The 27,574-nt window shown below is 41.9% G+C and overlaps 2 protein-coding genes across 3 annotated transcripts; one reads left to right on the forward strand and one right to left on the reverse strand.

Annotated features, from left to right (window-relative positions):
- Positions 1–10,363, forward strand: tmem69 (transmembrane protein 69). 2 transcript variants are annotated; one of them, XM_067990158.1, is made up of 3 exons: positions 1–120; positions 2,367–2,427; positions 6,247–10,363. In XM_067990158.1, the coding sequence occupies exons 2-3, from the start codon at positions 2,383–2,385 to the stop codon at positions 6,958–6,960; spliced, it is 759 nt and encodes a 252-aa protein (XP_067846259.1). In that variant the 5' UTR covers positions 1–120; positions 2,367–2,382; the 3' UTR covers positions 6,961–10,363. The 2 variants fall into 2 exon arrangements, with proteins under 2 accessions (XP_067846259.1, XP_067846258.1); XM_067990157.1 differs by having other exon boundaries at positions 2–165.
- Positions 9,794–27,219, reverse strand: ipp (intracisternal A particle-promoted polypeptide). Its single transcript, XM_067990156.1, has 8 exons — positions 26,579–27,219; positions 20,406–20,837; positions 18,786–18,941; positions 16,289–16,456; positions 14,650–14,787; positions 13,724–13,846; positions 12,305–12,525; positions 9,794–10,843 (listed from the first exon to the last, which is right to left on the reverse strand). Exons 1-8 carry the CDS (start codon positions 26,886–26,888, stop codon positions 10,619–10,621), a joined length of 1,773 nt encoding a protein of 590 aa, XP_067846257.1. The 5' UTR covers positions 26,889–27,219; the 3' UTR covers positions 9,794–10,618.
- Positions 27,220–27,574: the final 355 nt, after the last annotated feature.

The following is a 27,574-nucleotide window of genomic DNA, read 5'->3' on the forward strand; positions in this document are numbered from 1 at the left end:
GAATGATGGTGAATGACCCGGAAAGGAACACATTGGTTGGCTTGATGCTGCTCAGGGTCCTCTGACTTTCCCCCGCTGGCTCAGGCGCTTGGTTTTAATTTTGCACGTTGTTAAGTTTTGGTACGTTTGTTTGTTGGTTGATTTCGACTGTCTTTGTGGGCGGAGGTAAGTGTGAACCCTGATGTGTGTTTCTCTTTAGTTCTCATATATATCATGGGCAGGGAGAGATCAGTCACCTCCATTGGGTCAGCACAGTCCGCGGCCGGGGGGGTGTTTCTGTCATTCTCAAACATCACTCGTTATCGTTGGGGGTGACGCCGTGTCATTAGTTTAATGGGGTGACTCAATCTGATGGCTGGCACTTTGAAAGTTGAACACACCACCATTCCATGTGTTTTAAATGAGTCTGTAATCGGTCTCATTCTTTTATTTATATATATATATATATATATGTTGGCAGCTATGGGCAAAGTTTCAATCATTTGCAATGTTCAGGGAAGTTTGATGAAGTTTATTCAATTGAATTACTGCAATATCCCTAAGTCTTGTATAGGGAGGTATCTGACCACACAGCATTGATTTTAGGAAGTGCTTTTAGAGGGGGCGAGGAACAGGTTGGTGCTTGGGATGGGGACCCCTTGTTGGAAAACTGAGAGCAGGATGGTCTGCATCCTTGGTGTCGACTGGCTCTTTTCATCCATCAGCTACTAGAGACTGCTCCATTTTGCCAGTTTTTTATGTTTCCCTTTCTAACTACCTGTCCGTCTTTAGCTATTCACACACTCTCCTGTGTCTCAGGTATGGCCTTTTATTTCTCTCATCATATCTCACTTTGCTTCATGCAAATATCATTTCTGCCATTTAGCCATCTTCTGTGCTCCACTTAAGCACTTTAACACTATGGTATTTAACTCCAATATGCTTTCAAATCAGCTTTAGAAAGTGCTCAGTGGCTCCTTTCTCCTTCGGCACTTTTTAAACCTAACTGGAGTTGATATACATATTCAGAAAATGCTTTCACCTGGCCAGAAAGAATTTGTATTTATATAGCATCTTTCATGGCTTCCCAAAGTACTTTACAACCAATGATGTATTTTTGAAGTGTAGTCACTGTTGTAATGTAGGGAAATGTGGCAGCTAATTTGTGTACAGTAAGGTCCCACAAACAATGAGGTAAATGACCAGGTAATCTGTTTTCGTGATGTTGGTTGAGGGATAAATGTTGGCAAGGACACCAAGACAACTTCATTGCTAGTCTCTGAATAGTGCCGTGGGATCTTTTATGTCCACCTGAGGCGTGGTTTAACATTTAATCCAAAAGACAGTACTCCCTCAGGACTACATTGAGGTGTCAGCCTAGATTATGTGCCCATGTCTCTGGCTTGAACCCACAACCTTCTGACTCTGAGGTGAGAGTGCAAGCACTGAGCAAAGGAAGAATTGCAATTCAAGCCAGCAAATATAAATGAGTGTGTGAGACCTGTAGCTTCAGTATAAATGCACCATTTGAGTATTGTAAGAGTCCTCAAGATTGCAGTGTTAGTTTACTAAACAGATAACAGACGTGTGCAAATCTTATGTTCACTTGCAACAATGCACCAGCTGCCCTTTGTTACTGTTTTGGGCTTTACAACTATAAATTGAATCCAGATTGGGAATAGGGATTTTTCCACATTCAGCATTTTGCATGTAGGGCAGGAGTAATAATACCATTAGGGAGAATGGATGTTCTAAAAGCATAATGAGAGTCTTGCACCATTATCTAAAGTGCCACCTTTGGCTAACATTTACATCTCTTTTTCCTGCTGTCAGCAGTGAGGTAATTTTCCACCCAGCTATGCTTCTGCACATTGTGAAGGATGTTTTCATTTGAAGAATGAGGAAGACCTTATAATATTAGTAAATCTATTTTAGAATTCTCCTGTTCAGCTATGGCTTGTAATTATATTTGTAACATCACTTGAATGCTTGAATTGTTCTTTGTGATTTTTCCATCAGGGGAGTTCAGTACAAAATAGCCATTCCAAGCCTGCATCCAAAATGCTATTTTGAAGTATAAAATAAGTTAAGAACTGGAAACCAAGAGGTACCAGTAAATGCACAGGCAGTTAATTATATCGTTTAAAACTATAGAACAACAGGGAAAATGCTTTCCCTTTGCTAAGTGGTGATGGGAATAAAAGTATCTAAATTCAAAGTGTTGTTGAGCCAAACATGAGTTCATCAAATTAAAGCTTAGGCCACCAAGGCTCTATCTGGTAAGTTTAATTCAATTTCTAAAAATACCCTTGCTTTCACTAACAGTACTAGAATGATACAGTCAATTATATAGACATATTTTAAGACTTTTTTTTCATTTTTTGCAGGGGTCCTGCCCTGAAGATGTTTGCTTTTTTGGTGACGAGATGCTTTCGAACAACTAGCAAAGTAAGTGTCAAACATGCTTAAAGAATACATTTGTTGGCACTACACAAACAAGGTTTGAGAATACTGTGCAGAGCTTTAACTTTTCCAGTAAACAATGCAGTAGCAAAAATAAATGTCAAAACAAAAATATAGCCCAGAAGTGCTCAAGTCAATGCAGAAATACAATTGGAGAGCATCCATTTTGGTAAAGGCTTGTTCAAAAGATAAACATACATTTGTATTTTAATTCAAACTGCTGGTGGGTCCAAACCAAGAAACTCAACTATCTAAAAATATAGTCAATTCTTTTTTGAAGTTAATAAAGTACAAAAGATTGCAACCAATAATAAAGTGCTGATATGGCAATGGGATAGGGTGGGGACCAAGATCAGCAGTTGGAGAAACGTTGAACCTGCAGGATCTTTTGAAGCCATTGCTTTGTTGTGATTTTTCTTGCTCCCTGAAGGAGAAATTGCTAATCTCTGGGCATGAGGGAAGCCGAGGAATCAGCAGCAATAACTTAAACTTACACAGTGCCTTTCATGTAACAAACATTCAAAAGCTACTTCACAGGGGACTGGAGGACACCTAGCAGGAAGTGGAAGAGAAATTAGATGAGGTGACTGAAAGTGCAGTTGAAGAGATGGGTTTTGAATATCGGGAAAGATGTGGCAAGGCAGGGAGGTTTAGGAAGAGGGTTCCAGAGTGTATGGCAATGTTGGATACAAGTTTTGCCACAATGGCTGAGCTGTAGGGTTGAAGAATATTGCAGAGTAAGGATGCAGTGAAGCCATGGAAGGTTTTGGAAACCATTGCAAGGATGTTACAATCAGTGTGGGTCCAGTTTAACGCAAACAGTCAGGAAAAGGAATGAAATCAATGTGACGCAAAGTTTCTGGTGTCAGCTGAACAGAATATATTGTCTTGGCGATACAGAGCTGGAAAAAGTTGTATATCATACAGGATTTGATGGCCCACAGCTTGGTAGCCATAGTGGAATCAGAGGTGATAGCAGAGAGTTGACATGCATATACAAGCTGACCACAAGTTATAGATTGCTTATGGGCAGTAGAGAACTATAAAACCACTGCTGACCAGTGTAAATGTACTGCCCAGTGTGGAACCGAGTCATGCGGCACACAAAGATCCCAGGTTCAATCCCTGGTCTGAACTGAGTTAACTGATCACAGACAGTTCGGCAATTGATGTTCTGGAATTGGCCTCTGGGCTAGGGTGGGAAAACAGTCAGCAAGAGTTTCTGTTCCTGATTGCTATCTCGTGACCAATGGTTAAAAAGTGTGAGTGTGTTGATATCAAGTAAGGACAGAATCTGACCTGCCTGTGAGGCGCCCCTGATTTTGAATAGCGTGATGACACTCATTGTCTAGGCTCATACATAAATAGCGATTTGGGTGATAGTGGATGACGTGTCACATCTATGCAGCCATGGTCCATTAAATATTAGCACCTTTGACAGGAGGGTAGGAATGATGGGGAAAGATGAACTGGTCCTGTTCTCAAGCACCACCAACTGACTGGTTTAAGAACCACAATCGACTGGAACAGGTCATTTGTTTGTCATTTGATGTGGGAGATGTACATGGCACAGTGGGCTGAAAGGGATTAGAAACATTGTTTATAGTGGAGTTGAAGGAAAAAGTCTGTGTCCCGCTGCTGCAAGCTATGGAAGCATAGTGCATGTAATAATCTAATTTGTTACTATTAGGGTGTGCATGGAAAAAGCACTTCCACCTCCTGTCTGTCTGGTTAATGCGTATGTTTTTGATAGCACCAGCATCCAGCTCAAGTGTAAACAGAACTTGTAAGTCAGTAAATCTGATAACCCAGTCCTTTGAGCCTTGTTGAATCAAAGTATAGCAGACCTGAGAAATAGGATTGTACAATTTTATGTGTTACCAGAATCATAATTTAAACTGATCAATTGTGGTTTGTAATTCTGAAAAGTTCCTCCTCCTTGCACAGGAAAAAATGGTATCTTCGAAACTCAAGGGACTCAAGGCGGATAAATCCCCTGGACCTGATGGCTTACATCCTAGGGTCTTGAGGGAAGTGGCAGTGGGGATTGTGGATGCTTTGGTAATAATTTTCCAAAATTCTCTGGACTCGGCAAAGGTCCCGGCAGATTGGAAAACTGCTAATGTTACACCCTTATTTAAAAAGGGTCGTAGGCAGAAGGCTGGAAATTATAGACCAGTTAGCCTAACATCTGTGGTGGGTAAAATTTTGGAATCTATTATTAAGGAGACAGTAGCAGAACATTTGGATAAACATAATTTAACAGGACAAAGTCAGCATGGCTTTACGAAGGGGAAGTCATGTCTGACAAATTTGCTTGAATTCTTTGAGGACATAACGTACAGAGTGGATAAAGGGGAACCAGTGGACGTAGTGTATTTGGACTTCCAGAAGGCATTCAACAAGGTGCCACATAAAAGCTTATTGCTCAAGATAAAGAATCACTGGATTGGGGGTAATATTCTGGCATGGGTGGAGGATTGGTTATCTAACAGGAAGCAGAGAGTTGGGATAAATGGTTCATTCTCGGACTGGCAACCAGTAGCCAGTGGTGTTCCGCAGGGGTCGGTGCTGGATCCCCAACTCTTTACAATCTATATTAACGATTTGGAGGAGGGGACCGAGTGTAACATATCAAAGTTTGCAGATGATACAAAGATGGGAGGGAAAGTGGAGAGTGAGGAGGACATAAAAAACCGACAAGGGGATATAGACAGGCTGGGTGAGTGGGCGGAGATTTGGCAGATGCAATACAATATTGGAAAATGTGAGGTTATGCACTTTGGCAGGAAAAACCAGAGAGCAAGTTATTATCTTGATGGCAAGAGACTGGAAAGTACTGCAGTACAAAGGGATCTGGGGGTTCTAGTGCAAGAAAATCAAAAAGTTAGTATGCAGGTGCAGCAGGTGATCAAGAAGGCCAACGGAATGTTGGCGTTTATTGCTTGGGGGATAGAATATAAAAACAGGGAGGTATTGCTGCAGTTATATAAGGTATTGGTGAGACCGCACCTGGAATACTGCATACAGTTTTGGTCTCCGTACTTAAGAAAAGACATACTTGCTCTCGAGGCAGTACAAAGAAGGTTCACTCGGTTAATCCCGGGGATGAGGGGGCGGACATATGAGGAGAGGTTGAGTAGATTGGGACTCTACTCATTGGAGTTCAGAAGAGAGGCGATCTTATTGAAACATATAAGATTGTGAAGGGGCTTGATTGGGTGGATGCGGTGAGGATGTTCCCAAGGATGGGTGAAACTAGAACTAGGGGGCATAATCTTAGAATAAGGGGCTGCTCTTTCAAAACTGAGATGAGGGGAAACTTCTTCACTCAGAGGGTGGTAGGTCTGTGGAATTTGCTGCCCCAGGAAGCTGTGAAAGCTACATCATTGAATAAATTCAAAGCAGAAATAGACAGTTTCCTAGAAGTAAAGGGAATTAGGGGTTACGGGGAGCGGGCAGGAAATTGGACATGAATTTAGATTTGAGGTTAGGATCAGATCAGCCATGATCTTATTGAATGGTGGAGCAGGCTCGAAGGGCCGATTGGCCTACTCCTGCTCCTATTTCTTATGTTCTTATGTTCTAAAATTTAGTTTATAGAGGAGTGGGATTTTTTTCCATATTGTAGAAAACCAATATCGGTCACATTGTACGCTGCGTAACACCCGAATATGCTCAGGACAGCAGAATACCATGAAATTCTAGTCTCAATTTTGTAGCTTATTGTAGCTAATACAAACTCTGGGTCCAATGTATGCCACACGTATGTATTGCATTAATTATTCTTACTTTGTACTCCAGGTTCAGAAATTAACAGCACAGTTTCCAAATGAATTGAGAAACATCAGAATCTACCATTTATTGACACCTTGTACACAAAGACGAATTGTGATACATCAAAACATCAAGTACTTGCAAAGATCATCAGCCTTCTGGGTTCAGATGAGCTGTTTTCATGTGTCCTCTCAAGCATCCAAGATAAAGAAAGTGGAGGAACCAGAGAAACGTGAATTAGACTTAATAAGATATGATTTAAAAGAATTGAAGAACACACCCAAACCTGCCCTCTACCTCGGCTATGGTGGATTAATTCCTTTTGTGTCAGCTCCCCTTGTAATGGCCGTAACAGAAACATATTTCCCTGAACTTGCTTTTGCCCAAATGGCATATGGAGCAACCATACTCTCTTTCCTAGGTGGAACACGATGGGGATTTTCAATTCCAGAAAGCAGCCCTGCAAAACCCGACTGGTTGAATCTGGGAAATAGTGTGGTTCCTTCCTTGCTGGCCTGGATAGCCCTTCTCTTTCATGATAATTTTACTGAAGCAGCAATTATGATCATCATGGGTCTAGGTATAGCATTGCATTATGACTTAGCCTTACTCCCTGGTTATCCGAGTTGGTTCAGAGCTCTTCGAACAGTGCTGACTGTGGTATCAACATTCTGCTTAGTTGCCACATTAGTGATCAAAAATACATATCCTGAGAAAAAGCTAGTGTCAGATAGAAAATAAAATCATCAGGGTAGTGAATATTTTTTTTCCTTTTTCAAATTGGGTAGCGGCAGAGAGCACTGGCATTTTAAAACTCTGACACAAATAAAACTATAACAAAGAGGAACCCACATATGACGATGATTAACAACTAATTCATGACTACATTATGTTTAAGAGGAAGTGTTATCATTGATGGTACCTTTTGAAAATCTAACCAATGAAAAGATCTACAATTAACTTCCATATTACTCCTTTTATGTTTTGGTTCTTTTTTGTTTAAACAGATGACGTAAAAATATTGGCCATTATGTGACTTAGCAAAGAGAGGAAAAAAATAAATATAAATAAATAAATAAAGGTCTTTATGTCACGGTATTTTTGGCTTTATTAGATTATCCATTGGCTTCTTTATTACTGGCTACAATCCACACACAGGGTTAAAGTCAGTTATTGCTAGCTGTTTTATGCAAACTGGATCAAATTCCCATTACAGTCTGGCCAATATTTCCACCTCAGGACATGGCAGAGATACGCGTAGTAACAGAAATCCTTTGTGTGCATGGTTTGTTTGTTTGCATTATACCTGGACAGGAACCAATCTAGCAAGCAACTATATTGGCATAGATCAATAAATCAAACCATCTCATTTAATTCCAAACATCCTAGTAGATTGACATCCTGGCATTGGCAGCTTTGCGTGGGTGAAAATGTAGGTCAGGCCTGTGTGAGGGCAGGGCCATGATTAATTGCAGTCCATTTGCTAGACAGCTCTGTGCCCATGAGCTTCCTATTGTCAGCTTATATTTGGCTGCATCAGCTGAGTGAATCAGTCTGAAGCTAGCAGAAGTACTGAGCTAAGCAGAGACTGCTGGCGTTTTGTTCTGTGAGAAATGAGTGGCCGTGTTTCAAGGATCAGTGTTATGTTGGGAGGTGGCGCAGGAGAAGCATCTTTATGTTTTCACATTTCAACATTTGTAAATTACTCTAAAGAGTACTTTTTGTACTGATGACTATTCATTTACCTGTTTAATGGTAAAGAAATGTGTCTGTTAGTTTATAACCTGAGCCTCTCTGGTAGATTTTTTCAATCTGCCTATTGAAAACAAGGAGGGCATATGGCATCATCTGATATATTCCAGTAAACCAGAGCATAGTGGCATGGGTTTGCTGTTCAATTTCTGGGTCTCGCTACACTTAGACATTGGGCAGATAAGAATAAATACTCTGGCTTGTAGGGGACACTAGCATGCCTAACGGAGTGGTCATTGCTGCCGAACTCAAGTAGTATATTTAGCATAAAAATCCAAAACATAACAGTCTTTGTAGGAAGAATTAGAAAAAATATTGTATTTTTGCAGTATTGTCACTTTTGATTGCATCTTTTGTTAAATATTATATACCTGGGCTGAAGTTATAAGGCTAGTAAACATTGAATTTGCACTAAAAGCTTGATGTGTCAGCAATAAAATACTCACCCTGTTGTCTGTATAGTGAAACAGTCAGTCTTTGTATCATAGTGTTATAAGAGACCAAACTTCCATCTTGGGTAAAGTTCTGAGATTTTTGAATATAGGTTATCATTTTTACAATTAATCCACCTGATGGAGAGATGAACAAAATTGTTGTCGGTACCTGTAAGTAATATTTTACACTGGCAGATCTCCCATGGTGTTGCTCGTGAGTAGTCTGGAACAAGTGATGTTTAGTTGCTAAAATGGAGTGGTGTTTCAACCTCATCTGTCCTGTTTAGGACACTGCTCAATATTCCCTGGGGCAAGTGATCTAAATATGCAAATTCAGATAATTGTTGCTGTTTTAAAACTGTTGATGTTAATTAGAGCATATTAATTAATTAATGTAGCTGCTTTTAGATTTCAGGGTCCAGGTCAGAAGAACCCAACATGAAATAGCTAGCTTTCTTTTTATTAAGATTATTTTGCATCACAAGCTTCTTTGTCCAGCCTGTGAAGCTCCTGTCAGTTCCTTTCTTAGCACATGTGCACAAAGCTGACTTTGGCACATTCAAGGTGCTGAAAGTTCCCAAGACTGCGGTATTGGAAAAGGCTGTTGCTTGATTGGTCAAAATCCACCAGTCAGGGAACTGCTTTCACCAGTACTGAAGGCCCGGTAATTTCCAAGAGCTGCAGCATCTCTATGGATCCTTGTACTGCGTTATTATTTGTAGATATGCACCGCCAGCGAGAGCACAACATTCAATGCTGTCAAAATGGTAATCAGTCCTGGCTGCAATATCCGGAAGGTCCTTAATCTCTGTAGCAGCAGTACTTCTGACAACAGCAGTTGTTTAATATATACATATCAGGCCTGCATAAATAAATTAGGTTTGCTTAAAAAAAACTACAAATGCAACACAAAAGTCAATAAATTACTTAACTACAAGTTTATAAACCTAATCCATATTATTGCAGATTAAGAAATATTATTCAAGTATTGCTATGTTATTGGAATAGAAGATTTCAATCATTATAAACAACAACAACTTGCATTTATAGAGCACCTTTAACGTAGTAAAAACATCCCAAGGCGCTTCACAGGAGCGTTATCAGACAAAATCTGACACCGGGCCACATCAGGAGGTATTACGACAGGTGACCAAAAGCTTGGTCAAAGAGGTGGATTTTAAGGAACAACTTAAAGGAGGAGGGAGAGGTAGAGGTTTATGGAGGGAATTCCAGACTTTCGGGCCAAGGCAGCTGAAGGCATAGCCGCCAATAGTACAGCGATGAAAAATTAAGATATTGTCCCAGCTTATGTGAAATATTGTAAATTCTACACCTGAATAAAATTTAAAACTTCGTATTGTTGTGTAGACATAAGCAAAACAATTAAATGTCCTTGAATACATTTATTAAGAAAATATATGTACAAGAAACCACCAGTATATATCAAACCATACATACAGATTCACTCGAGCGAAGTAAAGCTTTATTCGGTACATAAAGGCCCCGGATAATAATCCACTGCTCAGTTGTCTTGTGCTGTAAGCACTTATGATAAATTAATACTCAAAATCATCTCCAGAAATAGTGTAGACTCTGGGGAGCACTTAAAAAAAGGCATTGGCTCTGCTAAGTCACGGCATACACCCCATCAGAAACGTTCACTCAGTGACATTCAAGGAAAACTTCACTGAAACACATCTAAACCCCAAAATCTTAGAAATTGAAGTCTTGAACAAATACTGTATGCTGCTTCAAGTTTTTATTTTCCTAAACTGTACTGTGTTGAATTGAAAACACAGCTTTAAGAAATCAGTTGTTTGATGTTTTGGTGTTTGCTATTAGGATTTTAAAACCCTGCATTAATTTGGGTAATGACACAGGGTCAACTGAAAATGTGTTACTCTGGAAGTTCTGATGACTGTGGCTGGCATGTGTTGAAATACACTTTTATGGTTAAATCAAGTTTATTTCAAGTGAAAATTACAGAAACATGTACATATTTCATTTAGAGCGGCAACACGACCTTAATTTGTTTTGTATATTAGCACCAATATTGCCAGTTCTGTGTTCAGTCCTCAAGTTGGAACCCAATAGTAGCTGTCCAAACTCATGAAAATTTCCTCTGGAGACAGTTGTTGACAGTTCAATTTGACATATCGATTTTCTCCATCAGGAGTCATTTTGATAAAATCTCAGAAGTCAATCATCAACGGTTAAAGCACAGCTATTCCCCCATCACAGCGGCTAGTTATCATGTTCCCGATTTCCATCCACGTGTCAGTATGAGGATCATATACTTCAACAGAGTCCAAAGTAACAGGAGCTGAGGAATCCCGACCCGATGTTCGACCTCCTACTGCATAAAGGAGGCCATTAACAGCAATGACCGAAACACCCGCTCTTGCCATTTTCATCGGTGAAACCTCAAACCACTTCTCCTGGAAAAGGAAAGGGGCGGTGGCGGGGAGAGAAAGAAAAGAAAAGTGAAATCTGAATTGATATGGTCCAGCAGGTCATCTTGGAGGGCCACTTGAGAAACTTAGCGATACACCACAGTAATGGCATACGTCTCACTAATTTCCAGGACTGTTTATTATCAGCAGAAACAACATAAAGCAAGATGCAAATTTGTGCTCAGAGATGAGTGCCTAATCTCAAAACTATTACTATGCAGAACTGCCAGGTGGAGGGCAGAGCAGATAGGAAATCAACATGTTACGATAAGCAGAATTTTCACCTCATTCATATTGGAGTGAGCCTTTGGCTTAGTGGTAGTATTCCCATCTGAGTCCGACTGTGCAGGGTTCGAACCCCGCTCCAGATAGTCCCAGCGAATGGAGCTCCGGCTCTGAATTCTGGGCTGATATCCAGCGGGATACTCAAGTCTGGTGGATGTTGGTCGCCCTCCCCACCCCCCTGCCCCCGTCAATCTCAATACTGACTGAAACATGCATCTGAAGCAAACACATTTTTGTTTACACAAAGGGTACAATTAAAAAATGATTTTAAAAAAATTAAATACTGTATTTAGCAGCAGTGTGACTTCTATAGGTTGAAGCATCCAATGCCTGTCATTAGAGCATCTTATCTTCTAGGTGTCATCAGAGGCTGCACAATGCAATTTCTGGTACAGAACGTCCCACTACACCAACATTAATCTCCCATTCTCTACTTCAACAAAGAAACAATAGGGGAGATTTTGCTCTTTGTTGCATCTGGCGAATGCTCAGTTCCCACCTGCAGCAAAATGGAAATCAGGACAAAGACCTGCTTTCTCAGGTCTATGCACCTGCTAAGCTGCCGAGGGATTTCTGCAGCTTGCTCAAACAGATAGAGAGGGGCCTAACTCTCCAATAGATGTAGGCCCAGCGTATTGATTACAATGAGACACGAGGGAGCATTCCTGGGTTCCTTAATTACTTTCCTCAGATTTCACTGTTGAACATCCAAATTTAGAGACACTTAAAAGAAAACCAATCATGGGGCTTGCGTTGGAACCTTCCATGGACCAGAAGGTTGCAGAGGTCCTGGGGGCAGTCCGAAAAAGATTGGAGATAACGGTAAAACTCAGTTCCCCTCCCCCCCCCACCTGATAACCTTTGGCGAGCGGGGCCTTCCAACTGCTGCTTTCCAGACCTGTAGCTGTGCTTCTCCTTCCGCACCCCAATCCCTGCACAAAGCCCTGTCAGGATCATGCAAATGACATCTGCCAGGCACACAAGAGGAGTCCAGAGAGGAAAAGCAACTTTAACAAATCTCAACAGTATTGGATTATCTCTCAATGTGCTTTCTCACTGCAATCTTACCAAATCAGCTGTAGCATTACTTTGTTATTTAAATCTTTTTCTAAGAACATAAAATAAATCGTTATAACTAAATTATGCACAAACTACACCCACCTCCTGAAGTGAATACTTCTCTGCTGTCCGCAGAGCATTCTGAGTCTCATTCCACCCTCCAACAGCATAAATGCAGTCATTGAGAGCAGCTACTCCAACATAGGCTCTTTTTGTCTTCATATCATCTAATGTTGTCCAACGCTTTGTGATAGGATTGAACATTTCAGCTGAACGGAGTTCTGACCCAGAGTCACTCAAACCTCCAACAACATAAATTAAACCTGTAAAACAATTACAGATATTTCTGACTTGTATTGATAATTATGTTTCTTTTTTGAAATTAATCACCAGAGCTTTTGAAATGTTTTTGGCCTAAGTTTCAAAGCTTTAAAGGGGGTGATTTTAGGAGGCAAATGCGGGTGCGATGGGGGCGGGGGGATTCCGAAAATCACGCAAATCCCATTTGGGTTCGGAAGCTGGCTCCAACCTGCCGGCTTCCAAGTTTCGCAGGGACCCGCCTGTGTGCGCGCGGGCAACCCGAAACCGGAAGTCCCACCAGCAATTAAAGCCGGCGGGATGACAGTTAAAGAGCCAAATGTACCTCACTGAGATACTTGAGGCACTTTACCTGTGACAGAGTAAGTGATTAGAAAGATTTTTAACTTACCTGGGCGGCTTGCCCACCGCTTCTGATTCACACCTGGTGAAACCACGCGTGAAGGGCCAGATCAGGGAATAAGAAACTAAATAAATTAAATAAAAAAACATGCAATGAAGTGAAAACACTAAATGCACCTACCTTTGAAACCTGCTCCGATGTCTCCCCGATCTTACCCTCCCAAATCTTCCTCTCTTCACCCTCCCGATCTTCCTCTCGTCACCCTCCCGATCTTCCCCTGGTCTTCCTCTCTCCTCCCCCCCCCCCCCCCACCCCACCCCGGTCTTCCAGTCCAGCGCTGAATGACGTCTGGCTCTCTCTCTTTCCCACACCTCCCTCGCGTTGCAGCTCCTGATGGCAGCCAGCCTGTCAATCAAGCTAGCTGCCAGGCATGAAACCAAGAGAGGATGTTAACCACTATTAATCAACGTGCGATTGCGTCGGAAACGGTAAGTTTGGTTCATGCGGGTTTGCCACGCGCCTAATCACCCCCCCCCCCCCACCGCCATCCCGCCTCCCTGCTAATATCGGGGCCAAAGTGTGGGCTGGAAAGTCTGCAATAGCCCAGCAAGAGGCAGGGCAGGAGGGAGAAAACTGGGCAAAAAAATAGCATGCAAGGCACTTTGGGGGTTAAATTGGTTAACCAATTTCTAGCCCTATGTCTTATTAAATCCTTAATCCAATATGTAGTCAATTTGTAAAAATATACTACTATGCATAACTGTGACATCTATTGCAAACAATCTTAATAATCAGATGGTAAGATAAACTTATGTGACAAGATAAATCAGTGAATCATATTCTCGTAGGGAGTGCCATACCTTGTATTTCACAACACCCGAAGAAGTACCGAGGGACAACCATGTTACCAACAACTTCCCACTTATTGTCAGAAGGGTCGAATCTTTCCATAGTCTTCCCAATGTCTGCACCAACCCAGCCTCCTGTAAATATTCAAAAGATGTGCACTGAGTGTGTGAGGACTCACAGCACTTTTCTTGCTTTATTATTAACAATCTCACACAACTTTGCCCTCCTGGCTCAGAGAACCTCTACACAAGTAAAATTAAAATTTGTTACACTTTGCTTAGTTTTAAAAAAAATCTGTATGTTCAGTCCTAATTTTTTATGTTCTTCTCCCCCCCGCCCCCCCAGTGAGGTCTGAATGGCTCATTACTTCTAAGAGACTGTTCATCTGTAATCAAGGCAGAAAGCAGCTGCAATGTCTCCTCTGACTGCATGGTTTTGTTTAAGTCAGGCTCATAAAAGTGTACTTAGTGTTAAACTAAACAAGACTTCAATAAAAACAGAAAATTCTTCAAGTACACAACAGGCCAGCTCATTCAACTTACTGGTCTGTTTTCCTCAGGACCAAATATGGCAATCTGTGGTTGAATAGCCTGACCATTTACTAACTAAGTCACCAGTGGAGCTCTTGTGTTTCTGTCATTCAAAAATTGGTAATTATGTGGTCTAATATCAGCCAATCCATTTATCCACTTCATCCATGTGTCCAGTTTACACGATTAGTAGATTGGACTGTCAGGTGATGCTGGGACAGGAACTTATGCCAGTGCCCAAAACTGTATGGAAGAAACCTTTTCTAATACAGTACTGAAATGTTATTTAACATCAGCAACGGTCATTACATAGATAAAACTATTTTTATAGAGGTTTTACAGGGCTAAATGCTACTTATAAACCAAAATACCACAGAAATGAAAACATTTTTTACAGATATTCCTACCCAGAGCATAAATAGCACCATGACAGGCACACACAGCAAGTCCACATCGTGGGGAATTCATAGATGCCACAGCTGCCCATTGTTTAGTAACTGGATCATATCGCTCAGCACAGTCAAAAATCATGGAATCACTTTCACCTTAAAAAAAAATTGCAATTTTATCTAAAAAATGAATCAAACTATATTCATCTTCAACCTTGTCAAGGCATCACAAACATAACTATTTGTAAACCTAACAATGCTGATTGGAAATTTAAAATCCTTTCTGAACCTATTTTGATCAGTAAGATTAAAAAAATGTAATCTGTCCCTTTTGTTGAGTTTATTAAATCAATCTTTTTGGTAAAATTCAACAATCTTTTGTAACTTCTATTTTTTATGACAGGAAATAAATCTCTGACCACTAAAAAATGTCGTCTTTTGTATGGTGCGTTTAGTCTGTGTTGGAAGTGACACCACTAAGATACTGTAGAAGCACCAAATTGATTTTTTGCCCCAAGTACCTCAAATTCCCCCAACTTTCCAATCTCCAGTTCATTTTCTGAGTCATGAGCTTTCTGTGGATTTAGCAACTTACTGGGAATTTTCTAAAATGTATCAGATTTCAACCCCCGCTCCCAATCCAAAAAAAACCAAACTTCATGTTTACCAGAAACAAATACCAATCATAGCTGGAAAAACTTTTGTCCTTATAAATAAAAAACAGCTAATGAGTCCTAGATTTAAGAGAGAAACTGTAAATCACTGAGGAGAGACAATGAGGCATCATCTGCTCAATCCCCTTGGAAGACCAAGTATAGCGAGGGAAAGGATTATCAGAGTATAGACAAACAGTCCAAGCAAAGCAGCTCTGTATACTTGTATAGCAAAACTTAATAGTTTGAGGATGAAAAAATAATCCTCAAATATAGGCTTATGAGCAGTGGAATAGAAAGTGTAATCAGTGGACAAAGAGTTACACTTGTGTCAAATATCCACCAACAATAAATCCTCATAACTATGGCATGTAGCCGATGTAATATACGAGGAGGAGCTGAGCTGGAAAGCAGCTTGCCTTTTGGGTTTGAAGACACAGTTCAAATCACCTACAATAGTGGTGAGACACAACTAAACGAGCCAGCACCAGAAACAGATCAGAATTAAAGATGAGGGGTCACTAATAGAAGGGATAAAAGCTTGCCAACTAGCCAAGCTGAAAACACAATTAATTGCCTGAGGAGGTGCCAAATACTTCAAATATTAGGTCTATATGATTTAGAATTGCTCAGCCTGCAGTCTTCCATAAGGGACACAAAAAGATCCCAACCAGCCCTGGAATTTCTCATACTGCCTCATAAAAAGTGCTCGCCCTGAAGTCCTTTTCAATATAGAAGCATAAATTCAAAAAAATGTAGCAGACCAAAAACATCCCCACTCACATTCTCAAAAATCAGAAACAAGTGGATAAGAAAGAAGGCAAAACAGTCCCCCACAGGTCAAGATGATGAGGACCCTCCCCTAAAATCTGTCTATTAGAGGCAGTGGGCAAGTACACAAAGCACAGAGAAACTGCCCATACATTCCATATCCTATAAGTAGAAAAGCTTTATGCTGTTGTTTCAGAGGAAATAATTGTTAACACAATAGTAACTGCACTTACCACCTATTACATAGATCATCCCTTCGAGTACTGCAACCCCCAGCCCACTTCGGGCCTGGTGAAGCGACGACACTGTGGTCCAGTATTGACTGAATGAATCAAAACGTTCCACGCAACTGAGAGTTCTGCTATCACTCCAGCGACCCCCCTGAAGCCGAGTGTACCCACCTTGTCAAAAGAAATGATAAAAATCATGGCTTCAGCAGCGCCCAATCAGATGCTGTACTGTGATGCAAGTATACTGTATACATATAAAAGTCAATTCCAATGAGCTAATTTACCAACTGTAAACTCACACTGGAGTTCTATTAAGGGAACAGAAGCACACCATTTTCTTTAAAAGTATATTTTTTAATTTACCTAAAAATCCACCCTGAACAACTTCACTGAATGAAAACTTTAAAAATACAACCACTGATTTTGCTGTTGACAAGGTTTAGAATCTCTTGGATGCAAGTCAGTGCTTAGGATCCTCCTGATAAAACAAGGATTGCAAGTGACAATTATGAAACAATAAAAAGGGCATCTGACTACTCATAAATTAGAACTGTTGAAGACTGAACTTGGAAGGATTTTGGAATTAAGCAAAGGACACCGAGTTGTTGCATTCAATTAGCCCTCATAACCATATAATTTTAAATAAATACATTTTAAAAATGAAACACGCTATATTGTGGATTAAAAGGGAAAAAAAATCAACGTGTTATAGGTCACAATTTTTCATGGTTTATGTGACAAGTACCAGTATTTTGTTCAGATAACACTACCCTATCTCACTGTTGTTATGGTGGGCCAGTGTTCAAGATAATACTCTTTTCACGACATAAAAGTATGACATGGACAGCAGAGAAGTATTTACTTCAGGAGGTGGGTGCAGTCATTTAAAAAAGTGAGTAATAGCATCTCATTTAGATTTTGAGATGAACTTTCGAGATTAACATCCAAATTTCCTTTGTCAGGGCAAAAGGTAATGGACCATTATTGTTACTACTTTCACAGAAATTAGATTTTGGCGGCGGGGGTTGGGGGGGGTGGCATATGGTAATCCATGTACAATGTATGAATGATAATCAATTTTTATTACTTTTACAAGGGAGAATGGGTAAGCAAAAGTATGAAAAAGATGACGTTATTGGGGCCCTCCCCACCACCCTCCACAAAATAAAAGACCAAATAAAGGCAAGTACATTTCCCTCCATCTAATGCTCAATTATATACAAACACAAAAGTCCCAGGTTTGATGCCTAGTTTGCACTAACTGGTGTGCAAACTGAGGTGATGGCTGGCATGCCACAGTTAGCCTCTGTACCCCTGTCTGAGGGAAGAGGGAAAGAAAATATTTTTTCAAAATCAGCCAGGGTTCCTGCACGATTGCTATCCAATGCGGATATGGATGTCAACTGAAGGTAAGGTTAGACTTCCACGAAGCAACGCCACCCATGATCAAATACCCTGCCAACACTCATGGTCAAGGTTCACATGAAGAAAGCCTCTAAGAGCTCTTGCCCAAGTGGCAATGGATAAGTACGAGGAGCATCTTTAGGGATGCAGGGAAAAAATATTGCAAATGAGATTTTCAACCACTGTGCTCTCCCTCTTTTAGGATCATCTAAATATTTTTAGAAAGTAACTGCTGTTGGAAACACAGTCTCCAAATATGAGAAATCAACCATTGCAGCAGACCTGTCCCAGTCTAAGGAGATCCAGGGAAGAAGAAAATAGTGTATGGTGGTGTTTAATAATGAATACAAACAGAACAACGTACAAAAAATGTTAAACTACAGGGTCACTATATACAGCTTTACTTTTTTAAAATTCATTCATGGGATATGGATGTCGCTGGCCAGCTTTTATTGCTCGTCCCGAATAGCCCTTGAGAAGGTGGCGGTGAGCCTCCTTCTTAGCTGCAGTAGTGGGATTGTACAACTGAGTGGCTTGTTAGGCCATTTCAGAGGGCAGTTAAGAATCAACAACATTGCTGTGGGTCTGGAGTCACATAGGCCAGACAGGGTAAGGATGGTTTCCTTTCCTAAAGGACATTAGTGAACCTGATGGGTTTTTATGACAATCCAATAGTTTCATGGTTACTATTACTGATACTAGCTTTTTATTCCAGATTTTATTTAATCAACTGAATTTAAATTCCCCCAGCTGCCGGATTTGAACTCATGTCTCCAGATTATTAGTCCAGGCCTCTAGATTACTAGTCTAGTAACATAACCACTATGCTACCGTACCCTTCTCCTGTATTAGCTTTCAGCTGCTGGGATTTCAGGTCACTGCATTTGATCTTTCTCATTTGTCCTATTTTTCAGTTACACTAAAATAGTACAACCAACCAAGAGATTGACCCGATCTCCGATGACCATCAATGTTACTCTAACTTGTAGATGTGCACAACCTACTAATTGTGTTGTAACACGATGATGCACTCGGTCTCATTGGATGTTTAGGTATATTTAGATTTAATTACAGAAATTACAATAAAAGAGGTAACCTATGGCATAGAGGTACTTCCTGGCCTTCCTTCGGGGGCGAATCTTTGATGCAGGTGGCAGTTTGCAGAACTTAGTCTCTTTTTGAGGTTGACTGACCTCCCTGTATTCCTCCAGCAACTTCTGCAGGGCAACTCGTAGACTAAAATCTGGAATACCTGGAGGCAGGAATCAGATTTTGTTGTATTTACTCCAAAAAACAAATAGATGTACAGGATCATACAGAAAGATCCTGTAACGATACCATGAAACATAAAGCACCAAAGCCATCAACAAAACAAGCTAAACATTTTCTGTGGAAAATAAATTGGTGTGGGTGGGCAAGGGGCTACTTTGGAAATTGAGCATTTTAGCAGCTCATTGCAAGTTCAAATGGGTTGAACTATTATAAAAACAGCTAGCTGAAGAATTCAACTAATAGGGTTGGATAACGTAGATCTTAACGTGAAACGGGTATGCTGGAGTTTTTTGGATCTCTGCTTAGAAGTTTTCACTTCCCTCAGGCACTTAATTAGGAAGAGCCCATGACAGCATAGAATTATACAGGATTTACACAACTCCAAGACAGTACAAATTGTATGTGAATCCTTATTTTCTCAATGCGGCATCTTTGATTGCACGATAGTGCATGGCACTGATGCACAGATCGTTTTGTGCTCATGATACTCCACACTAAGAGTTCCAGTCTACCCAATCACTGCATTTGTTATGCAAGTTGAGGTTCTATTTGGAAGCAGGCGGGATGAGGGAGAATGATTTTAGGGAAACAGACAATCCAGAGCATGGTGCTTTGGTGGACTAGAACAGGGCATCTGTCCACCCTTTCACAATGGAGGACCTAAAGAAGGAAAAGATTTTTTTAAAATTAACAAAAGTAATTATGACATCGAATTTAAAAACACTAAATGGACCCTCCTTTTGCTCAGTTGGTAAATGCATCATGTCCTACAGATTAGAAAGATCACAGGTGTGATCCTAGTGTGTCAGGGGTATTTTGCAATTAGCCTCAATGTTCCTGGGCTAGGGAGAATTCCCATCCAGTGATATTCTGCTGCAGAGTGGATGCATGTTGATATAATGTAAACACAGATGTTGGCTTGGCTGTGATGCCCCCTATAGTCCAGAAGCTTGTTGACAGAAACTCTCGAGGTTCACATTAAAAATGGACACTAGGTAATGTACTGAGGAGCTGCCAAAACCCATGGGACTAAACCCCATCTTGAGTCACTGCTGCCAACACAGCAGTGGAGAAAATTAATAAATAAAACAAACAACCATGTTAATAATTACATTTGATAAAAATATACAACATAGTATCTGTAAAACTATGGTTATTTTAGTTAGTACATTTATTTGTAATCTGATAGGAAGAATTTTAGCAGGACTGCCTCTATCCAGTAAAGAAAGAACTTTAATTTATACGGCACCTTTCACAACCTCAGGACATCCCAAAGCTCTTCACAGCCAATTAAGTAGTAGCCACTGTTGTAAAGTAGGGGAATGCAGCAGCCAATTTGTGCACAGCAAGGTTCCATTTGTATGTAGTGTTTTCTCAGAATATTAATTATAAAGTATTAGCAACAATAACTCTGAAACAAGGAATACTCAAAACTGTATCATACCTTCAATATACTTGAACAATCTCCGTGAAGACAGCAGAGGGAATCGAACAGGATCCAGAACTTCAATCACGTACTTTTTCCTTTTGCCCATGTCCTTGAGAACCCATTCCATAGCAGCTGTGAAAACCTGATATTCATCCTCAATCTGGAGCTCTTCACTTTTTAAAATCTTAACCAATTGATCTTTGGCTAATCCCATAAACTCCTCAGCTTTACAGACCTCCAGGAAGTGGACATAAATGTAGTTTTCACTGAATTCTATAAGATCGTGGCATGCGATTTGCTCTGCAAATTGATAAATTCCTACACAGTTTGAGGGGTCAATTTGCCCTTTCAAAAAATCACTGCACATGTTCACAATCTCTGTTAACTGCAACATATCTGCTGCAAGGATCACCTCTTGTACATTTATAATGCTGACGTTGATGATACCTGTTTGACATGAGGTAGAGGAAAGAAAATGCATTTTAAAGCCCATTCAACAGGATTACTTGCTTAGTTGTGAGGTTAGAATGGTGACGTAATTACTGAATTTGTCCATGTATTGTAACATAAAAGTATTAACTCTAGGTTCACTCTGATGGGGCTTCAAATTAAGGCTGCAGAACCAACTGCTCTGTTGATAAAAGCACACTGTTTCAATAACACAATAGACACTGAATGCACAGTCATCAGCATATGTTGGATTTATCAGAATTCATTCACTGGTTTATCAGTTAGCTCAGCTCTCATGTGAATGGTTTGTTAATAATTATTTTGTTCCTGTCCAGTAGACCTGTCTAAATTTTATTTTTATTTGATCTTGGGAAAGGCTGCATTTATTGCTCCTCCCTAGGTGCCCTGATAAAGTGGTGGTGGTCGTTCTTCTTGTGATGGTGCTCCCACAATGGTGTTAGGTAGGAAATTTTTGGATTTAGACCTAGTGGCGATGAAGCAACAACAATATGCGTCCAAATCAGGATTGTGACTTGGAGGCGATGTGTTCCTGTGACATTGTTGCTCTTGTAATTTTTGGTGAGAGAGTTCATAGGGAAGGGAAGTGCTGTCAAAATAACTGTGGCGAGTTGCTACAGAGCCTCCTGTAGATAGTGCATACTGCAGCTTCAGTGCACTGGTGATGCAGGAGTTATATAGTGGAATCCAATTCCAGGTGCACCAATGAAACAAACTGCTCTGTCCTGGATGGTATTAATCTTCTTCAGTGTTGTTGCGACTGCACCCATCCAGGCAAGTGAAGAGTATTCAATCACACTCCAGAATTGAGCCTGGTAGGTGGCGGGGGGGTCAGGAGCTGAGCCCACACTATCCCAGCCTCTGCCCTGCTCTTGTAGCCACCCTGTCGATATGGCTGGTCCAGTTAAGCTCCTGGACAAGATGTTCATGGTAGGGGCCTTGGTGATGGTAGTGCCATCAAAGGTGGGGAAGGTGGTTGGGCTTTTTCGTTCCAGATGATCATTGCCTGGCACCTACTTATATGGGGCAAATGTTATCTGGCACTTGTCAGCCCAAACCTAGATGCTGTCCAAGTCCTGCTGTAGGCTGGCATGGATTGCTTCATTAGTGGAGAAGTTGTTAATGGAGCTGAACACTGTGGAATAGAAAACCGTCCCATTTCTGACCTTATGGCAGTGGGAAGGAGCAGCTGACGATGATTGGGCTGAAGATGCTGGCCTGCAGAACTCCTGCAGAGATGTCCTGGGTCTGTGATGACCAGCTTTCAACAACCACAACCATCTTCCTTTATGTCAGGCATGACTCCAGGGTTTTCCCTTTGACCCCCACCACCTCGCTTTTGCTAAAGCTCCTTGAACGTTGCCTTGATGTGGAGGAAAACGAACTTCACCTCTCCTCTGACATTCAGCTCTTGCATCCATTTCTTGGGACGTTTTCCTACTTTAAAGGCACTATATAAATGCAAGCCCATTATTGTTGTATTTCTGGATCAAGGCTGCAATGAGGTCTGGAGCAAATTGGTTTTGGCAGAATCTCTTACTGAGCATTGGTATGCAGATTTTTGGTGGGTATGTTTTGCTTAATGGCATTATTGATCACTCCTTCCATCACGGATAAATCTAACTCGGCCAATTACTGCCTGTTTTTTGTAGAAAAAACACATCTAGGTAAGCTTGCACATCATTGGGTTGATGCCAGTATCATAGCTGTACTGGCTTGACGATGGGTGGCAAGTGGGCATGAGCTAGCTCTGGTGCACAGGTCTTCAGAACTACAGCTGGGATGTTGTCGGGATCCGTAAGCCCTTGCTGTGTCCAATGCACCCAGCCACTTCTTAATGTCACATGGAGTGAACTGAATTGGCTGGACAATGGCATCCATGATGATGGGGACCTCGAGAGCAGACCAAGTAGGATCGTCCACTCGGCACTTTTAGCCAACGAAGCTTGCAAACAATTCATCCTTGTCTCCTGCGCACACCTGCTTTGCTGCTCGGTAATTAAGAATAGCCGCCTCCTCCCATTAGTTACACCACCATAACCCAACTGTATGTGGTTGGGCTAGAGAGCTTTGCTCTGATCTGGTTAGTGTTTACCATTCAGGTAGCCCTGTGTTGTCGCTTCAACAGGTTGGTACCTCACTCTAAGGTGTGCCTGGTGCTGCTCCTGGCTCACCCTTTTACTCTCTCTGTTGAACCAGGCTTGGCTTCCCAACTTGATGGTGATCAAGGAGGGATGTGCGAGGTCATGAGGTTAAAGATGTGGTGGTATACAATTCTGCTGCTGCTGCTGATGGTGCACTGCACAGTTTTGGTCTACTAGATGTGTCCTTAGCCTATCCCACTTAGGATCCATAGAAGGTTACGACACGGAAGGAGACCATTCGACCCATCAAGTCCGTGCCGGCACAATGCAAGAGCAATCCAGTTAGTCCCACTCCACCGTCCTTTCCCCGTAGCTCTGCAAATTTTTTCCTTTCAAGCACTGATCCTGTTCCCTTTGAAGGCCATGATTGAATCTGCCTCCACCACCCACTCTGGCAGTGCATTCCAGATCCTAACCACTCGCTGTGTAAAAAAGTTTTTCTTCATGTCACCTTTGGTTCTTTTGACAATCACCTTAAATCTATGCCCTTTGGTTCTTGACCTTTCCGTCAATTGGAACAGTTTCTCTCTATCTACTCTGTCTAGTCCCTCATCCTCATAAGAATCATTTTAGTAAATCTTTTCTGCACCCTCTCTAAGGCCTTGACATCTTTCCTAAAGTGTGGTGCCCAGAACTGGACACAATGCTCCAGTTGTTGCCGAACCATTGTTTTATAAATGTTCATCATGACTTCCTTGCTTTTGTACTCTATGCTTCTATTTATAAAGCCCAGGATCCCTTATGCTTTTATAACGCTTTCTCAACCTGCCCTGCCACCTTCAACGATTTGTGCACATATACCCCCAGATCTCTCTGTTCCTGGACCCCTTTTAGAATTGTGCCCTTTAGTATATATTGCCTCTCCTCGTTCTTCCTACTGAAATGTATCACATTACATTTTTCTGTGTTAAATTTCATCTGCCACGTGTCCACCCATGCCACCAGCCTGTCTATATGCTCTTGAAGTCTATCACTATCCTCCCCACTGTTCACTACAATTGCAAGTTTTGTGTCATCTGCAAATTTTGAAATTGTGCCCTGTTCATCCAAGACCAAGTCATTAATATATATCAAGAAAAACAATGGTCCCAGCACCGACCTCTGGGGAACACCACTGTACACCTCCCTCCAGTCCAAAAAATAACCGTTCACCGCTACTCTCTGCTTCATGTTACTTAGTCAATTCTGTATTCATGCTGCTACTGTCCCTTTTATTCCATGGGCTTCAATCTTAATGACAAGCCTATTATGCAGCAATTTATCAAATGCCTTTTGAGAGTCCTTGTACACCACATTAACCGCATTGCCCTCATCTATTCTCTCTGTTACCTCATCAAAAAACTCTATCAAGTGAGTTAAACACGATTTGCCTTTAACAAATCCATGCTGGCTTTCCCTAAGTCAATCCACACTTGTCCAAGTGACTGCTAATTCTGTCCTGGATCATCGTTTCTAAAAGTTTCCCCACCACTGAGGTTGAACTGACTGGCCTGTAGTTGCTGGGTTCTTCCTCACACCCTTTTTCGAACAAGGGTGTAACATTTGCAATTCTTCAGTCCTCTGGCACCACCCCCGTATCTATGAACGATTGGAAGATTATGGCCAGTACCTCCGCAATTTTCACCCTTATTTCCCTCAGCAACCTCGGATGCATCACATTCGGACCAGGTGACTTATCTACTTTAAGTACAGCTTGCCTTTCTAGTGCCTCCTTTTTATCAATTTTTAGCCCATTCAGTACCTCAGCTACATATTCCTTTACTGAGACTCTGGCAGCATCTTCTTCCTTGGTGTCCTCACTGTGTATTTTGAATATCATTTCTGCACAGGATGTATGAGCCCAGTGTTTAAATAACTGCAGCAGAATAAAATTAGCATTGCAAAAAAATGGTGTTTGCATGGAATGTTTCAGTCACAAATGAAACAACTGGAAGTCAGAAATAATCTGTTTAGATTTGGCATGTAATTTTAAGGTGAGTTTTTATAATGCTCTTTTTGCTTTGCAGCCCTTGTTATGCTAATTATCAATGACAAATTTCTGTAAAACAATGATAGTTTACAGGTTTTTCAAATTAATTTTAATTTTCTTGTGAACTTTATATAGTGCTACTTAAATTTAAAAAGGCCAGGAAAAATTATTCTGAAAATCTGGCTACACTTATTTACTTATTAAAGGTGATAAGTAAAATTCTCTTTTTCTCCTTTCAAACAATGGGAACTGATAGAATAGTGAGTGCATTCCAACATAATGCCAATTTAGTGCATTTCTACAAACAGGGAGCTTCTTCTTGAAGACTTGGAAAACTACACCCAAAGCACAGTAAGTACATAATTATACTCAAATATTAAGTAGCAAACCGATGTTTTAAAACCTTGGACCAGTGATTTCTGACCCTTCTGTCTGATGGTTGAGCAGTCTTCATTTCAGGATGCTTAATACAGATTATTAAAAAAAACAAAAAAAGTTAGGAGAACACACAAGTGTTCCTGAATTAACTTAAAGAAATATGTAATGTTCTACAAGGAGCACATCCTGCTAATGACAGTGACATCCAGACATTCTTTCAATTCATCATAACTCACTGTGACACTTGTAAGTAGTAAGCTCAAATGTTGGGCATAACACCAACCCCACAGTTGAGATATTATCTATACATCATTACATCTATGGCAGCTCTACTGCCCAATCAGTGTTTGAAAATACAACATTTTGTATTTGAGGACATCCGGCCAACACTATGGACATCTTCATGAGAAACATCGAACATGTATTAGTGTTACCAGTCAATCTTCTGCTGCATCATATCAGCAGCAATGGAGAGTTCTCTATTCCTTTTTGACTCCAGGCAATGATTTGTCAAAGGCATCAAGGTTTAAAAAAACAATGTAGTTGCTCAAACAGTACCAATACATGTGTATGAATAATAGTTAGGGACTCTATACCGAACTGGGGGGTGTGGGGGGGGGGAACCATAACAGGTTGGAGAACTTCACCAGCAGTCTCATCCTTCAGAGTGACTAATTTATTCTGAATCCCCTGGTATAGTGGAGGACATAGATGGCACTACTTAGTTACTATAAGTAGCGCTGAACAAATTAGTAGAGACAAATTCTGGAAATCTGAAAATAAAAATAGAAAATGCTAGAACACACAGTAGGTCCACAAAAGAGAAAATCTGGATTAATGTTTTAGGTGCACAGCCGGCCCTTCATTGACCTGTAAAAAGTTGCTCTGTTAAAGGGCGACCTCATCTCAACAACAACTTGCATTGATAATAGTGCCTTTTAATGTCGAAAGAAATCCCAGGGCGCTTCATAGAGGATTTTTAAAAAAAGAGAAGAGGAGCCAAAGAAGGAGATATTAGGAGAGGTGACCAAAAGCTTGGTCATCGAGGCGGGTTTCGAGTTTGAAGGGAACGATTTCCAGCGTGGGGCTGAACCGGACTCTGCTCTCGACAGATGCCGAGGGAGGAGCTGCTTCATCCCCACCAGTGATTTTATTCCCAATTATTTTGCTTTGTGCCTGTAAGAAGTCACTGAACCGACTCCCCCCCCCCCCCCTCCCCAAACACTAACCTGTGTAAATAAACTCCAGGAGTAACTTGAAGATTTCTGGCTCGATGCCGTGGATCTTGATGAGACTCTTGGTCGCTTCCTGCATCCCCCCGGTGAAGAGCACCGCGAAGTAAGGGCTGCTGGCGGCCAGGACCAGCTTGTGGACGCTGAAAAGTTCCTCCTCCACCTGCAGCTGCACGTCGCAGAAGTCGCTGCGGCACCGCATGCGGTTGATCTGGGCCAGCAGGGCCCGAGCGTGTTTATCAGAAGCGGATCGTCCCTGATCCGAGAGCGGGCACGGACCCGGCTTCGGATAAACGGAATTCGCCATGATCCCGTTACCTAGCAACAGGCACCGAGCTCGCCGACCTGCCGCGGCCACGACACCGCGAACCCACCGTCAGACGACATCAGTCTGTGGAGCCAAACCCGCATCCGACAGGATCCCGGGGCCGCCCGGCCGGGAACCGATCGCTTCTCGAAATAATCCCCGACGTGTTGTGATCCGGATTGTGTCAACGCCGCTGGGCGCGATCATCGGCTAACTCCCCCTGACAAGGAAAAGCAATCGAGCCCCGCTTCACTGCCCCGTGAGGGCGCGCGCCAGACTCGTTGATTGTTACTGGTCCTCAACACGGTCCGGGACAGCGGGTGGCGCTGAGTCCTCCGGGACAGTGGGTGGCGCTGAGTCCTCCGGGACAGCGGGTGGCGCTGTGTCCTCCGGGACAGTGGGTGGCGCTGAGTCCTCCGGGACAGCGGGTGGCGCTGAGTCCTCCGGGACAGTGGGTGGCGCTGTGTCCTCCGGGACAGCGGGTGGCGCTGAGTCCTCCGGGACAGCGGGTGGCGCTGAGTCCTCCGGGAACAGTGGGTGGCGCTGTGACCTTCCTCCGGGAACAGTGGGTGGCGCTGTGACCTTCCTCCGGGACAGTGGGTGGCGCTGAGTCCTCCGGGACAGCGGGTGGCGCTGAGTCCTCCGGGACAGTGGGTGGCGCTGAGTCCTCCGGGACAGCGGGTGGC

Source organism: Heptranchias perlo, chromosome 9 (assembly GCF_035084215.1).
Source record: "Heptranchias perlo isolate sHepPer1 chromosome 9, sHepPer1.hap1, whole genome shotgun sequence".
NCBI lineage: Eukaryota > Metazoa > Chordata > Chondrichthyes > Hexanchiformes > Hexanchidae > Heptranchias > Heptranchias perlo.

Bases quoted from the DNA above. Each gene is read 5' to 3' on its own strand.
- tmem69 (XM_067990158.1), top strand. From the start codon at position 2,383: ATGTTTGCTTTTTTGGTGACGAGATGCTTTCGAACAACTAGCAAA. The intron at 2,428-6,246 runs GTAAGTGTCAAA...TTTGTACTCCAG, and splicing joins GCTTTCGAACAACTAGCAAA to GTTCAGAAATTAACAGCACA.
- ipp (XM_067990156.1), bottom strand. From the start codon at position 26,888: ATGGCGAATTCCGTTTATCCGAAGCCGGGTCCGTGCCCGCTCTCGGAT. The intron at 20,838-26,578 runs GTTAGTGTTTGG...CATGTCAAACAG, and splicing joins CCTGGAGTTTATTTACACAG to GTATCATCAACGTCAGCATT. The intron at 18,942-20,405 runs GTATGATACAGT...TCCTGCCTCCAG, and splicing joins ATTGTTCAAGTATATTGAAG to GTATTCCAGATTTTAGTCTA.